At 36.7% G+C, this 17,472-nt stretch overlaps 1 protein-coding gene across 2 annotated transcripts; it reads right to left on the bottom strand.

The window, feature by feature from the left end:
- Nucleotides 1-13,960: 13,960 nt before the first annotated feature.
- On the bottom strand, nucleotides 13,961-17,235 carry LOC149198106 (pentatricopeptide repeat-containing protein At2g03880, mitochondrial-like). Of its 2 annotated transcripts, XM_089406088.1 has the most exons (3): nucleotides 16,956-17,234; nucleotides 16,485-16,834; nucleotides 13,961-16,313 (listed from the first exon to the last, which is right to left on the bottom strand). In XM_089406088.1, exons 2-3 carry the CDS (start codon nucleotides 16,662-16,664, stop codon nucleotides 14,136-14,138), a joined length of 2,358 nt encoding a protein of 785 aa, XP_089262214.1. In that variant the 5' UTR covers nucleotides 16,665-16,834; nucleotides 16,956-17,234; the 3' UTR covers nucleotides 13,961-14,135. The 2 variants fall into 2 exon arrangements, with proteins under 2 accessions (XP_089262214.1, XP_089262213.1); XM_089406087.1 differs by having other exon boundaries at nucleotides 16,485-17,235.
- Between the last annotated feature and the right edge of the window lie 237 nt (nucleotides 17,236-17,472).

Below are 17,472 nucleotides of genomic sequence, written 5' to 3' on the forward strand. Positions count from 1 at the left end.
GGACTCATCTTCTTCATTAGGAATGACAATTGTGTGTCTGTGGATGAACTCAAACTCTAAGACATAATCATTCTGGACAGCTACATGCATTTCCCAATGGAAAATTCTGACAAACTCAGCAAAAGTCCTATCAAAAATATTTTTAGCTCTAGGCAAATACCTAAACATGAATAGCTTAAACCATGGACTCCACCAATTGTTAGAGGGATCTATAGTTGCAGCATAAAATATGACCTTAACTGAACCATGTATCCTAGCTCTCTGGTGAATAGAAAAATAGTGTGACCATGTCCAGTCAATATTCTAAATACACCCAAAATAAACAGGATCTGGTTCCCTAGACAATGCATAATAAACACGCCATGGCCTAATCCTATATGGTAACTCTTTTGTATATGACCATCTAGACTCCTCAGAGTCAAACCATTTTTGCAAAATGATTTGTCTTAGGCATAATGGCAAGACTCGGACCTGTTTTGATAGACATACTAGACAAAACGCATATTGACAGTTACTACAGACTGTGACATACTTGACTCTTTTAAACTCGACATGACTGGACTGACTTGTAGAGGCTTCGTGCTGATTAAGTGGTCTGAACATCTTGATCTCCTTGATTTCTTGAGCACCTTCTCTGGTAAGCATGTCAGCAAGATAATTTTCTGCACCAGATTTGTAAACAATATCAAAATCAAAACCTTCAAGCCATAGTGCCTATCTCAATACTCTGGTACTACCTTGTTCCAACAATCTTTTGTTTGCCAACATCTGTTTCATATGCTTTAGATCTGTTCTGACAATGAATTTAACACTTTTCAAGAACAAGTGAAATCTCTTTATTCCTCTCTTTACTGCAAGTATTTCTTTATGAGAAGAAGGATAATTTTTCTCTGTATCATCAAAAGATCGTGAGGAATAGGCACAAACCAATTCTTTTCTTCCATGCTTTTGTAACAAGACTGTAGCCCAAGTGTGATCAGAAGCATCTGTTTCAAGTATAAAAGGAAGATTAGTATCAGGAAGCTTAAGTTTTGGCAATTCATTAAGCTTACTCTTAATATTAATTACTGCTGCTGTCATTTCATCTGTCCAACTGACAACTTTCTTCTTTAGTTTGTTCAGCAGTATCTTTGTATCCTCTGATTGTTTGGCATAAAAATTTCTTATATAATTCAGACATCCAAGAAATCTCTGCAGGGTCTTTACATCAGCAATTATATCAGGAAACTTCAATAGATGGGTTAGTACATGTGGCTGAAGTTCTACATGTCCTTTTTCTATTTGTAAGCCCAAGTAGTCAATCTTGACTTTCCCAATCTGAAACTTCTCCTCTGAATCTGAAAGTACTAATCCATGCTTATATACAAGTTGGTAGAATTGTTCTAAATGGATCTTGTGCATATTTACATCTCTACTAAATACAAGCAAATCGTCAATATATACAATAATGTACTCTATCGCACCAAAAATGTCTTCCATCCTTTTTTGGAATTCAGATGGAGCATTTTTCAGACCAAAGGGCATCACAGTCCATTGGTATTGGCCATGAGGAACAGTGAAGGCTATTTTATACCTGTCAGCAGGAATAATACCAATCTGCCAAAATCTACTTTTGAGATCAAACTTGCTAAACACATTAGCATTAGCAATCTTAGCAAGTAACAATTATTTGTTAGGCAGAGGATATCGAATAGGAAGAAGAGCATCATTCAAGGCCTTATAATTAATCACAAGCCTTTTCTTACCTCTTTTCTGCTCACTATGCTTATTGACATAAAAAGTTGGGCAGGCCCAAGGGCTTTTACAGGGTTCAATAAGCTTTTGTTCTAACAATTGTTCAATTTCTGCTTTGCACAATTCTTGCTCTTTTGGACTCATATGATTTGCACTTGCTTTTTGTGGCCTAGGAATATATCCTTTTCGGTAGGGTAGTGCAACAAAATACTTTTCTCTTACCCAAAAGGCATCTGGCCTACTGGAAGTACAATCTGCACGAAGCTTATCAGAAATTTGTTGCAAAGTTTTGAGACCATGTAACTCTGCATTTTTTACAATCTTATTAATCTTGGTCAGATCTTGCAGACTATACTGGAGAGGATCCTCATCTTCGGGTTGCACATTGATTTTGTAGTCACTGGAAGCAAGGACTGTGATAGGACCAGCAGTGGTGGAGAATATAACATAATCTTGTCCAAAAGTGACTGGCAAATATTTCTTCAGAAAATCTTGTCCTAACAGAACATCAGCACCAGTATCAAAACTATACAAACTGACAAAAACCTGGACATCATTCAAGAAAATAGGAAATTCAGGAGCTATATGACTTATTTCCATTAAGTCACCAGTGATAGCTCTGAATTGGAGTTTAGTAGGTTGCCAATAATAATGAGGAATGGCTTTATATTTGCAGCAGCTACTCATAGCACCAGAATCTATTTGAGCATCCAAAGTATAAGGTTTAATGCTGGGGACTTTGATTCTTATTGGAATAACCACTCTATCTCCGATGCCCATAACATTAAAAAGCTCAACATTTTTCTTTGGGGATATCTCTTCAATAACTGGCACATTTTTCATCAGTAGACTTGTTAATTTAGAATTACAATCATCATAATCATAAATAAGTATTTGGAGTTTGGATGACAACTGTATCATTTCTGACCTTGTATGATGAATTGAAGATTCCAAATTTGTAATCTTCTTTTTAAGAGCATCAATTTGATTCAAAACCTGGAGATATGGAAATCTGCAAAGGTCTGAACATTGAATCGAACTCTTTCTCGATGAAGTCATCATCATCTCTTTCTTCTTCTGAAAATCTTTCTTTCCTTTTGGATGGCAGTTGTTTCTCAAGATTCTCAAGTTTTTCAGTCAATCTTCTTCTTGCTGTAAACTGAACTGGATCTAACTGTGCTAGATCAGCTTTGACTGCTGCAATCTTTGCTTGTATCTCTCCTGAGGAATTCAAACTGAACATTTTAATATCAGGAATGAATGTTTCATCAGAATCAGATGATTCTGAATCAATTGTTAATTTTCCAGATTTCAGGAATTTCACTATCTGAAGATTCTGAAGAAGAACTTGAAACTTCAAAATATTCTCCATCAGAGTGGGATATGAGATTCCAATCTTGTGGATCATGTATTGTAGAAAAGATATTCATTATCTTCATCTGCTTCTTATCTTTTCTTTCTCGCCAAGCGTTAGCATAATGACCTTCTTTACCACAAATAAAACACGCACCTTTTTTAGAAGGTTTTGATCTTTTCCTAAATACCACCCTTCGTCCTTTAAATGATATTTTGGAAGGAAAGTATTTTTTCTTTTTAGGAAAGTATTTATCAGTCTTGCAGGAGCAGGAGTTATCAAACTTTGTCTTTTTAGAAACCTTTCTTTCACTTTTCTTGTGACAACCAAAATTATAGGTTTCTTTGAAATTATTGCAAAGCTTTGTGCTAAAGTGCATCTGTTTTGAAAAATTATTCTTAGCTTTGCTTTCTGCACATTCTTTCTGCAAAATTGTGACAATCAATTGGTGAATAGTTGCAAATGATTGTCCTTCCAAATTCACTTTATGATATGCTATGTACTGATTAATTAGATCATGAATTTTACCAGGCATAGGCTGAATGTAATATCTCAGATAGGCAACATTATGTGGATCACTAGCCTGATACAAAAGTTTTTGCATAACACAAAAATACTCTTGCAAATAATCAATGTCGCATAACTTCTGGGAGAGAAATAACTGTGAATGATGGGCTGAATCTTCAGGGACTAATCCAACAAATTCATGTTTTAAAGCTTCAAACAGTGCTCTTAATGGATCAGTACTATGTTCAACTATTTGATCTTTCTCTTCTTCTGCAAGCCTTTCCCACCAGTGCTTTAGTATGCCAGTAAAAGACCATACGATTTGAGTAACTATATCAGACCATGATACTTTGGCTTCAGCTTTCCTCTGTAGTGCCCAAGCATGAACATTATGCAAAATAGCAATTACTTCATTATAATCAAGGCAATCAATATTTACTAACAATGAATTTCCATACCCTCTGGAAGCAGGATTGTCCAGCGTTACAGGTATGGATTGCAGATTTTCAGTATATCTGCTGAACGGGCTAGATGCTGATGCTTCATGTGCATTGGTATCACCAGCACCTCTTTTCCCTTTGTTGGAATGGAAAAAGGAATCACTTCTATCTCTTTTAGAACTTGATTCACCTTGTGTTTGTTCACCAGTTACTCCTGACATGGCCATTATTGTAGGAGCAGATGATTGGCCATTTTGTTTCATTAAAGAACTAAGGCTGACATAGTTCTTTGGCAATCTTAGGCTTTCAACAGAAGGGAGATCAGCTAGTCTATTCTTCATCAACTCTGTCTTTTCTCTAGCTAGATTGATTCCTTTCTGGATCTTCTCAAGTCTGGCTTTATCTATATTCTCTACCCCTTTAAAAAAGATTTGCTTTGATTCATCAAAATTGGAGGAGAATTTCAGCTTTGAACTTGAGACATCTACTTCTCTATAATGAGGTGGAGAAGCAAGAGAGGGGAGTGCATTTGTAAGATGTTCCAAAGACTTGGAGATGATACCCATGTTTGACTGAATATTATTTAACTTTTGTGTGTGTGTATCTTGGATTCCCAATGTCTCAATATAACCAGTATGCATCTTTTTGATGTGTTCTTTAATTTCTAAAACATCTCGGGCTATATCGTCAATATTTTGAAGCATACAAACTATTTGGTAGTTTGTATAATTATGCAGCTTTTCATTTTCATTCTGATCTGGATCAGAAGTTGCTCTCATAGATAACCATTGGAAATCTGCTTTCTTTGTTCCATTGCTAAATGTCCTTCTAGAATTTCCAGATTCTAAATATCTTTCTGGTATTTTTGCAGTAACTTCTGACTGAGCTCTAGGAAGTGAGAAACTTTTGATATTAGGTATAAAGACTTCAGAGCTAGGGGATTCATCAGTCTGGAATGTAGAAGACAAAGATGGAACACAGAACTGACAATCATCAGGTTTATGAGAGGTGGATTTTCTATGATCCTCTCTTGGAGCAGAATGTCTTGATGATAAACTTCTGGGAACAGAGGGTATATGTGGATTCTTACCACATGGAGAATCTTCAGGGAATCTTCTCATCATGCGGCCCCAGGAAGCCCGAAAAGACGCAAAAATGTTCTGTTTTCTTCACAGAGCATACCAAAAGGAGCAGAAGACAATTCCAGATGATACAGAGGCCGAACAGCGGCCATTTACTGGTGATTAGACCCGCAGTACATCAGATCAGCAGTCCAGATTTTGTCAAAGAGTATCAGTGGAAGAAAAGACGCCAAAGAGTATCAGCAAAGATTTGTTTAGGGGCTCGAAGCACCTAAACATTGATGAAGCCCCCAGAAAGTCAAATCAATAAGCATCAGCCCATCCTTGCCTTCAAATCACCATTAAGGCATTCAAAGCACCAGGACAGCAAGGAAGCAGAAACCCATGCATATTTATTTCAGAAGACATTGCACCAAGGCACCCAGGACTACATCATTTATTCATTTTTTTTACGGCCGCCCCGGCGCAGCCTAAGAATTTTCATGCATTTATTTCAGATAGGAGTAGGTCAATAAATTATTTTTATGACCTGATTAGGTCAAGATGTAATAAAAGCAGTAGATAGAAAGTTTTGCCCTATATATACCACCCTCTGTATAGTTTTAAGGGTTGGTAATTTGAGAATTCTTCACTAGAGACTCGCTGTGTATACCTGAATTTTTCTGTAATCAAAGATTGCCGAAAGCTTGGAGAGCGAACTGTCTGTTGTTGATAAATGCTTTGGAGACTGAAGATGGAATTCTTGTGCTGCGGCCTGAAGCAATAAGTGTCTCTTATCTCTGTTTATGTGTTTGCCATTATCTAAATAGCAGGAAAAAGGAATAGCCTAGAATTAGTTTAAATACTCCCTATGCTCAATTTCTGTTGTTTCTTGATGTTTTCCTCTGAATGAATTGGTTATGAATATTGAATTCCTTCTGGCTCATGTTTACCCCAATTCACCTGTGTTGGCCAATTATCTAGGGATTCTTAACTACCCCTAGGTAGCGCCCTGTTACTTTCTCTGCTAATCTGTTGGAGAGATTCTTAATTGCCTCTCTTTCTTTAGCATTCATTTCATCCTTTAAACCTGAAAATTGCTTCAAGCTCAGCTATCTTGCTCCATGTTCCCTCACTGTTATTAAGGAAACGCACCAGCAGTTCCCTTCCTCGACTCCACGCCCAATGGTTTGAAACATTCAGACTATGCTCTGCCTCTCTACCTGAAAGTGTCAATTTTCCCACCAAAACAAAGCAAAAAACCCTCTGGACCCAAGACCTAGCCTAAAATCCTTTCAAACAAAGCTAAATCTAAAAGAGAGAGCCCTCTCTGATTGCAAGTTGGCTAGAACCTGCAGTCCAAAGTTGGTTTGTGGTTACCTCAGCTGTATCCCTTTCTTAACCTTCAGGGACAACCTGAGTGATAACAAGGCCAACATGAAGTCCTTCTTGAAGTCGAATTATAGGGCTAATTGAGCCAACTTGTAAATTTAGGATGGGTAGATTTATAGATGTCTAAATTTGATTTCTTCTCCATGTTTTGAGGAAAAATGCCGACCATAGCTACCTTATATTTCAACAATCCCTCTTAGCTAGTGAGGTAGCTTTTCATCTTTCTCAAGATTCATCTTCCCGATCAATCCATAGTTCTCTTGGCCCACAACCGAAGGAAGAGAACACAATCCAAGCTTCTCTACCTTTCAAACTCAACATAAGGAAAGATACCTAGCTTCCATCTCAAAGCATCTGCCAACCAACAAGGTCTCTCAACACACAACCTACACAAGGAATCATGAATACATATCCCACAAAACAATGTCTCTCGACACACAACCTACAAGAGGAATCCATTAATACATCTCCCAAACAACAATGCATCTCGACACATATAGACTACAAGAGGAATCCATCAATTCATCTCCCAGAAAACAATGTCTTTTGGAACACATCCCACGAGAGGAATATATCAATACATCTCTTGGACAACAATGTCTCTCAGTACATAGCCTACGAGAGGAATCCATCAATACATCTTCCAGAAAACAATGTCTCTCGACACAACCTACGAGACGAATCCATCAATACATCTCCTAGGCAACAATGTCTCTTGGCACATAGCGTACGGGAGGAATCCATCAATACATCTCCCAAACAACGACGTCTCTCAACAGCTTCAATCAAGTTGTTTTTGTTTTCTCCCTCCGAGTACAGAGCATATCGCGAGTGTTCTTATCACATTGTCCTTCCGTCATTTTCAACGACATGCCACTCCTTAGCAGTCTTTATTATATACCTGCAATCCTCATGAGGAGGCTGTGGAAGAATAAGAACAACCAAGCAAGCCAAGAGACTCGTAATGAAGTAATAAATAGAAACAATCAAGATAATAGTTATCTCTTAAGAGTGTGTCAACTTTTGCTTGATCTTCGCCTTCTTAGATGAAATCAATATCATCACATCAAGGAGTATGATTCCATCATCAAAAAGTTGACATCATTAAGGAGTCCACATCATCAAGGAATCCACAATAGAGAGATTACAGATTCCATATCATCATCATAATCAAGGAGTCATCATTATCGAATTATCATCATCATCAATGTGTCATCATCAAGGCATCTACATTGTAATCGGGTCCATATCTTCATCATCATCAAGTAGCCTTGACCAAGAGTCCACACAAGTAGTACATATCATATCATCATCGAGTCAAAATCATTATCATCAATATCATCAACGAGTCCACATCACCATCATCATCAAGGGGTCTAGTCCAATTTATCATCAATGAGTCCATGTTATCAACAAGTCCAAATTATCATCATCATCAAGGAATCTAGTCCAAATTATTATCAACAAGTTCACATTATCATCATCATCAAGGAGTTCATGTCATCAATGAGTCCACATTATCATCATCATCAAGGATTCTAGTCCAATTCATTATCAACGAGTCCATATTATCATCATCATCAAGGAGACTAGTCCAATATCCAATTCATCATCAACGAATCCATGAGTCCATGTTATCATCATCAACATCATCAATGAGTTCACATCATCATAATCATTTATATACCAATTTAGATCATCAATAAAGAGTCCAATCATATCATCCATGTCATCAATCATTGTTAGCAAGGAGTACTTATCATCATTAAGGAGTACATATTGTCAACATCATAGAGTACACATCATTAATCATCAACATTCTCAAGGAATCAACATCAAAGAGTTCACATCATCAAGGAGTCCATCATCCACACCTTCAAAGAGTTCACATTCATATCATCAAGAAATCTATATCATTAACGAGTCCATATCATCAACAAATTCACATCATTATTAATGAGTCCATGCTATCAATAAGGAATTAGGATTGCTTTCATTAAATTTTCTTTTCCAAACCCAACCTAGGATTTTACAAATCATAGCTAGCCCAATACCAGTCTTAATTTAAACAAGAGAAACACAAGATACTTATCTTTGAGATCAAGACAACTCACTCTTGGTCTTGAGTTCTTATAGAATTCAATCTGCAAATCAGCCTTAACATCAAAATGTTAGATCTTTTATCAATCAATTTATAAGCCTAACAATTTGTCAACACTTTTCATTCTTGAACAACATCCTTGCATCACTCATTATGCTAGAATGATCGTTCTGACTCATAATCATTTCTCCTATGCCTTATTTTTGAAGATGGCTCATCTAGATCAACAACAAATGCATGAAAAATTCTACTTCTTTTACGATCCTCGTCCCTTTCATAGTCATCTCTTCGATTCCTTTGAAGACATTGAGTTTTGTAATGACCATAAGTTTGACAACGAAAGCATTGAATATTGGACAAATCTCTTATATCTCTTTTATCTCTTTCATCTCTTCTATTTGGAGAGGGAGGAGGTCTTCTATGAGAGGTAGAAACCTTTCTTTAAGTAGATTTAGGGCCTTTTATTTTACCAACAGTTCTTTGGAATTTTCCAAAAATTGGTTTCTTCTTCTTGTTTTCCTTAACATGAGCTGCAAATGCTTTTATACTAGGATCTTAAATGTCTCCTCTAGAGTATAGTCTTGACTCTTCTTGAGTGTGTGCTGCCCATAACTTGTCAAAGGTTGGAGCATTCTCTCTTGCGCTAATACCTGAAGCAAATGAGTCCCAAGATCTAGTGAGACCACCCAAAGCAACAACTACCAATTTATTATCAGATACTTCTTCATGAATGGATTTGAGTTGATCTCTAATTTGAGATATCTTGACAAAATATGATGCCACCATGTCATTCTTTGTCATCTTGATATTACAAAGTTTACCTCCTAGATTGATGGATTGATTCGCATTATTGATGGTGCACAATCCAATGATAGCATCGTACATAGCCTTAGCGAACTTTTGTTCAACAATATAGGGAATCAAATGACCCTTAACAAAATCCACTAGAATACTTCTTGCTAAAATATCGCCTTCATGATACTTCTCTTTTCATGCTTGATTAGATGGTTCAGTAACTTTACCTGTGACAATTCCCAAGGCTTAGTTTCTTTCAAGAATGATCTCAACTCTTGCCTTCCACACCCTGTAGTTAGTGGCTTCTTCAAGCTTGCTTTCAGTCTTTATGAAAGAAGAATTCATGATGAAAATATAAGACAAAACCCAAAAACCTTTCAAATGCTCTTCAAGATGTTTTTCAAGTGTTCTTCAAGTTCTCTTAAGCTTATCTCTCTGCTCTTTTCCTTCACCAAAGCTCTGATACCATGTTGACTTTCTAGTGTTGCAATGACTAGAGTATTTTTCCCAATTGATAACTATTTTTGTTGGTATAAATTGGTCCTTCTTTATACTTTAGTCAACAAGTAGCTATACATGAAAAACTTCAGCCATTATTACTTCAACAAGAGAAATAAATAGAGATCACAGTAGACAATGAACAAAAGACAATAAGAAAGAGACAAAAGACACCAAGATTAGGCCCACAGCCAGGGCAAAACCCATACAAAGAAAGCCCAAAAATTATTTCCTTATGAGAGAGAGATTATGTCCATCAAAAGATATCAAAATGTTCCAACAAATTCAAGATAATCAACCATGCAATATCCAATCAAAGTCTGCTCATAAATTCCACTTTTGTCCAACAAGTAAGGTTTGCACAAGGAGGCCGAAATGCAGGCCTGAAGTCACTGCAATAGGAGGGTCGAAGTTCGCACTGTAATCACCAACGAGTTGCCCATAATATATACCCAAAAGTCCCTTTGTCAACTTCAGGAATGTGTCACAAAGGGAGAGTGAGCCTCTTTGCAATTTTTGGCCATAAAAAAACATAACAGAACAAATGTATAGATGATCCAAGTCACTACATTAATAAGCCCTTCAAGAAGATCGAATTGTAGTCAAAAGAACCTTTGTATAATTCCTCGCACATGTGGATATAGTTTGAAATGGAAGGCCGAATTAGCTTGAGATTTCATACCAAATTGCTTGATGTGTTAAATGAATGCCAACAACCTCTTATTAATAGGCATCATGAGAGGGCTAATTAGCCCTAGTAGGGCCGACATGAATTCCTTCTTGAAGCCGACTTGTAGGGTTGATTGAACCGACTTGTAAAGTTAGGATGGGCCGATTTATATGTCTAAATTTGATTTCTTCTCCATGTTTTGATAAAAAATGCCAACCATAACTACCTTATATTTCAACATTATGAAGCCGACTTGAAATACAATTCATATTTGTCAATTTTGGAGTGCTAATACAAATTATGAAGACCGACCAAAGCTACAAAACTCCAACAGAGAGTTCATCATTCATTGTATTATTACCAACCTAGATCCATCTTAACTCCAGATTTACCAAGCACTAAGAGGGATCAAATCTCTTTCAATTTAAAAGGGGTTTGCATCTCAAGAAATTTGATCCCTCTTGACGCTTGTAGATCCAGAGTTGATGAATCTAAGTTGGTTTAATTATTAATTATAGTTATATTTATAAATATAATTATTAATTTTATGTTTATGTTTATTACTTTGTTTTGTTTTCACTGAGTCAAAATGTTAAACATTACAACATCTCTACCATACTAGGATCAAATGTTTATGTAAGAGTTAAGTTTACTTATGAACCTCAAATATAAAAAAAAATTTAATAAAAAATAGATTGGTTGAGAGGAAATCTTGGATAAAATATAATATTACAGTATTATATTTTACCCAATATTTATTGCTACTCCCACAAAGTAAACAGTGGCACAGGCCACCCCAACCTAAATATTACATTTTACTCAATATTTCCCCTCGCTCCTACTAATTTTATAGTTGAGTTTGTTTACTTTTAAACTTCAAATATAAAGAAAAATTACAATAAAAAGTGGACCAATTGAGGGGAAATATTGGATAAAATATAATATTATAGTATTATATTTTACCCAATATTTCTAGCAAGCTAGTAAAAAGTGGATGAAGGTAGACATAAATATTAGATAAAATGTAATAATTACATTTTACCTAATATTTCTCTCACCTCCTCCCCTCACCCCAACTCACTTTCATAGTTAAACTTATTCATTTCTAAACTTACCATCCTAGATCTATCAAAACTCTATTTCTATAGCACATTATTACACATAAATTAAGAGAATATATTACATATATTATATTAAAGTGATTATCAAAGAAGCCATTAGAATGAAGAAACAACTATTGTTTTGTACTTCGTGCAACCTTCTTTAACCTTACACTTTAAAAACACCTTGCAACCTTCTTTAACCTTACACTTTAAAAACACCTTCCTAAATCACCGAATAACCTCCACAAAACTCTAAAGCTTTTATGCATATATACACATTATATATTCATCTATTCATCGATAGAAACAAAACATACCAACATACAAAAAAACAAAACATACAAAAACTCTAAAGCTTCTATGCATATATACACATTATATATCCATCGATAGGAACAAAACATACAAACATACAAAAAGACCTAGGCCATCGAACATATTCATACAAATGCTTCTATATTCATCTATTCATCGATAGAAACAAAACATACAAAAAGACCTAGGCCACTAAACATATCCATATAAATGCCAAGTGCAAACATATCCATAAAAACATAGAAACATACAAAAAGACATAGGCCACTGAACATATCCATACGAATGCCAAGTGCGAACATATCCATGAAAACGTTTTACCTTTACAAGCCACATGGATTCAATGCCATCATTTTCTACTACTAATTATGTATCTAAATATAACATCAAACTAAGATGGATCTAGGCTAGTTTAATTTCCCCCTTAAATAGGTTATATTCCATATAAATACCATGGGTTATTTTTAGTTTTTTTTTTTTTTTTTTAATTATTAATTTTTGTTTTATTTTCACCAAGTTAAAATGTTCACATTATATTAAGTTACATTAAGTTACACATGTTTACCATATTTTATTTTAGTTTAATTTCCCCCTTAAATAGGTTATATTCCATATAAATACCATGAGTTTTTTTTTTTTTTTTTCACCAAGTTAAAATGTTTACATTATATTACTTTACATTAAGTTACACATGTCTACCATATTTTATTTTTATTTTTACCAAGTCAAAATGTTTACATTAACGTTACACATCTCTAGCATCCTATGCTCCAGAGCACCTCTTAGCCCAATAAAAAAATGAATGATTTTAATAAAAAACAAAAAATATTATATTATATTTTAAAATAAAAATATTATATTCAAAATCTAGAATCCACCTATATTAAATTAACTACTCAGAGTTTCACTTACCATGAAACCAATTCCACTTCACTTTCCGTAAAACCAATGTTGAATTTATATTTTGTTTATACATAATAATTATATCCATTTTTAATTAGGGCCAACATTAATTAAATTAGTTAAACGTTAAACTTTTATGCTTGACATCTACCCCATATTGAGCTGTACAGCGCCTCTTCGTGCAATTATGCCTCCCATTAATCTAGATCTTATTCTAAGAGCACTTTCAATGACAATTTCAGTGCTCCTTTAATTGACAAGTTTAGCTCAGTGGCTCTTTCTTTCAAACTTCAGGGAACTGTAAATTGTTTTTTCCACGGATGGTACCAAAGTAAATCTCAATGGCATTAAACTAATGAGTGTGCCTATGTTTCAAGGGGTTCATGGTCCCATCATATTCACATGCAAAGTGAATTAGGCCGTGATGCCTGGTCTCTTGAGGGTAACTCTGCTTTAAAATCCTCCACAGATCAAAATAAATGCTGGCAGAAACAAAGCAAATCTCCCCTTGAAAAGGCAAAGCGCCTGCTGTCTAAGGAATTTCTTTGTCGAGATTGCTAGAGGACGGGTCTTTCCATAGAAGCGACAGTGTATAATTTCTGAATGACACTAGTGTCTTCTGATTATTCTGAATTTTTGCAGGTTCCTACAATGTCTCTCAACAGATTGGCACATCCAATATGCCTTGATAGTGGTTAAAGATGAAGATACGTCTGTTAAACCACGGGACCATAAATTTCTTTTAGCATCTGCTACAACTACAGTTAAGTAGAAGCTCTAGCCTCTTACTGAGAAAAGTCTGGGAGTCATTTCCTGGGGGATCGAGTTTAGGAAGAAAAGCCCTTTGCACAGAGAAAGAGAGCTCTGCTGTTCAGAACAGTTTGTTCCCAGCTGCTGCTGGAACAGGAGGTCTAATTTAGCAGCTACAGCTTATGAGTTTCCACATGGTTGGATTCCTAGGACTCTTCGTGAGAGTCTGGTGATTCTACAGCTTTGCTTGATGCCTCAATGTATTCAAACTCCTGGTAGCAGCTGACCCAGGAATTTCCAAAAGGTCATGGTGCCACGATTTCTTCTTGACATCAGCTACAGTTTCTAACATTGTGGCCCATTTAGTGAAATATTGAAACCCCACTCAATAAGTCCATAAGATATAACAGCTAGGAAACTCCAATCCCCGACATATTTGCCAAGCTGATCCACTTCTTTCTCAGTTCCAAGGATCAAAATAGATGATAAAACCCCTGGTTTGAATACATAGTTCACCAATAATCTCCACAAGAACACAACCCATCCTTAAAATGATGAAAACGGCTAGCATCCCTAACTATGATCTCACGATTGACAATGTTAGAGATAAACTTGATTGCACTATGACAGTCACCACAAACACGAAGGTTCTTAATGACTCGGAGATGCATCCCAGGAGGTGTGCTGATAAGCCCAAAAGCAATGGCCAGCTTTTCACTGTGGTGGCCAAGAGAATGTTCTTTGTCCTCCTCTTCCACATCATGTAGGACAAAGTTTGTATCTGGCCTGTATCCTGCCTCTTCCATTAGTGAAGCCAATGCCTCCAACTTTGCATATATCTCCTCTGTCTCAGGATGGGATCCGTCTGCTATTACAAATGAATGCACTCTGCTCTTAATCTCAATCCAGCTGCATCCTGGCTCCTTTTCTATCCCCTTATCCTTCATCAATTTTCTAATGTCTGCTACATCATCCCACCTGCCAGACATAGCATAGATGTTTGACAGCATCACATATGTTGCAGCATCTTGTGGTTCCAACTCTAGAAGATATTTTGCAGCACGGTTCCCAAGCTTTGGGCTACCATGAGTTTTGCATGCTCCAAGCAAGGTACGCCACACCAAAGCACTGGGCTTACATGGCATTTCATTGATAAAAGCGTCAGCTTCATCAAGAAGCCCAGCACGGCCAAATAGGTCAACCATGCAAGCATAGTGCTCCATTTTCGGTACAATACCATAATCTTGACACATGGAAACAAAATAGCGTTGGCCTTCATTCACCAAGCCAACATGGCTGCAGGCTGAAAGAATGCCAACAAAGGTCACATGGTCTGGCTTTATCCTAGACAATTGCATTTTTTCAAAAAGGTGGAGTGCTTCATTGCCACAACCATTTTGCGCATAACCTGCAATCATAGCAGTCCAGGAAACAACAGTTTGTTCAGGTATGGCATCAAACACTCTGCGTGCATCCTCGATAATTCCACATCTGGCAGACATGTTGATCAGAGCACTTCCCACAAAGACATCAAATTCAAATCCGGTTTTGATAATGTTACAATGCAACTGCTTGCCTAGGCCATGAGCTGAAAGGCTAGCACATGCTCCAAGTGTGCCAGCGAAGGTGAAATGGTCTAGTTTCATGCCCTCCTGCCGCATATGGCTATATAGTTTCAAACCATGTTCACCATGCCCATTCTGTGCGTATCCCGTAATCATTGCATTATATGAGACCATATCATGTGTAGGCATTTGTTGAAATACCTGGCACGCATCTCCTATGTCTTCACAGTTCGCATACATGGTAAGCAGGCTGTTTCCAAGGGATGTCAAAATCTCAAATCCATTTTTTATTATGTAGGCATGAACTTGCGTACCCTGTTGCAAAGACTCCGAGCTGGCGCATACATTGAGAATGCTGTTCAAAGTGAAGTGATCTAAACCCACGCCTGCACATTGAAGTTGTTGAAAGAGGTTAAGGGCCTCTGCATTGTACCCACTGTGAGCATATCCTGCGATAAGTGCATTCCATGGGCCTATGTAACTGCGGGTGGACATCTTAAAGAACACTTTCTCAGCATCCGTCACACTTCCACCTTCGCTATACATTGTAATGAGAATATTCCCCACATACATGTCTGATTCGAATCCAGCTTTAATAATGTGGGCCTGAGCCTGCAGTCCGTGTTGAATTCCTTGTGGACTAATACATGCAGTGAGGACAGTGGAAAAGGTAATGTGATTTGGCTTCACAGATTCAACGTGCATTTGAGCATATAATTGGAAAGCTTCCTTGCTATAACCATGCTGGACATAGCCTGCAATCATTGCATTCCATGACACTAAATTTCTTTTGGGCATGAATCGAAACAATTCATGTGCATCCTTCAAACATCTACATTTGGCATACGAATCAATAAGTGCAGTCCCAACAAATACGTCCACCTCAAAACCAGTCTTTATGACCTCAGAATGGACCTGCTTAACCTGTTCTGGAGATGAAAGATCAGCACATGCCACCAAAACACTGGTGAAAGTGAACTGGTTTGGCTTTATATCTGCCAGCTTCATTTGGCGAAAGAATCCCAAAGACTCCTCAAAATACCCCATCTGAGCATATCCTGCAATCATCGCAGTCCATAATACCAGGTCTCGTTCAGGCATTTTATCAAACACTTGGCATGCATCCTGTAACCTACCAGCTTTAGCATACATATCAACAAGCGCACTTCCTACAAATACATTCATCCCAATTCCCCATTTCATTAAGTGAGCATGGGCTTGTTTGCCCTGCTCTGCACTACCCAACATAGAAAAAACTCTTAGAACACCAACAAAGGTGAACTGGTTCGGACATACCTGTTCCATCAACATTCGGCGGAACAGCTTTAAGGCATCATTAGCATGCTCGTTCTGTGCATATCCCATGATAATGGCATTCCAAGATACTATATCTCGTTCAGGAATTCTATCAAACAGTTGTCTTGCATCCAGCATAAAACCACACTTCGTATAAAAATTGATAAGTTGGTTTTCCATGAAAATGCCAGTGTTAAACCCCTTTTTGATTATGTGGGCATGAACACATTTGCCATCTTCCACAGATTGGGCATTAGCACACCGTTTCAATAGAGTAGCATAGTCTGCAATGCGATTATTTTTCTGGTTTATGAACTGCACATCGTTCGAAGATTGCTCCACTTGCCCATCTATGCATAATGTATCCAAATAATTATGTGTTGGGTTATCTTCCTTCAGATATTCAACAGAAGAAGTGGAATTCCACCGACAATACTTCACAAGCAGAGACACAGAATTTATAAATCTAACCTGGTATGGATGCAATGACTTTAACTTCCCCATGAACTCAACCATCCTGCTGGACATATTACAGACCATCTTGGTCCATGCTATGCCATGCAATTCCGTAATTGTTCACAATTTTTATTTTTATTTTTGTCTATTCCAACAGGAAAATCCATCTTCGTCAGACAGCTTCAAATAAATCTCACATCGGCTGCAAAATTATACAATAATTGTGATTAAATAAAGAATAACGATTAATTCACACTGGTTGGTTGAGATAAAAATCACCCAATTTTAGGGGCAGCGGCGGGGCCCAGGGGCGTAGGGGTGGGTGTGCGAGTTGGGAGACATTTTAATTTTGTTTGGGTTGAAATAGTTTTTTATCGGAATTTATTAAAATCTAATAATATGATTTCAGGAATTTTTGTTGTTTAAAATATATTTTTGAATGTATAAATGGATTCAACATTTTGAAATATCCATAAGGTACTCAAATTATGTAGAGTAAATAACTTGAAAACAATTTAAATTTAAGTTTTTA

The sequence above is a fragment of the Pinus tabuliformis genome, chromosome 2_2 (assembly GCF_031772625.1).
Source record: "Pinus tabuliformis cultivar Carrire ecotype Pingquan chromosome 2_2, CPIR1, whole genome shotgun sequence".
In the NCBI taxonomy this organism is placed as follows: domain Eukaryota; kingdom Viridiplantae; phylum Streptophyta; class Pinopsida; order Pinales; family Pinaceae; genus Pinus; species Pinus tabuliformis.

Excerpts from the sequence above, each read along its gene's own strand:
- LOC149198106 (XM_089406087.1), bottom strand. The coding sequence starts at position 17,024 with ATGGTCTGTAATATGTCCAGCAGGATGGTTGAGTTCATGGGGAAGTTA. Across the intron at positions 16,314-16,484 it reads GCCGAATGTTGATGGAACAG|GATGCATGCCAAGTGTTTGA; the intron begins GTATGTCCGAAC and ends GGTAGGTTACAG.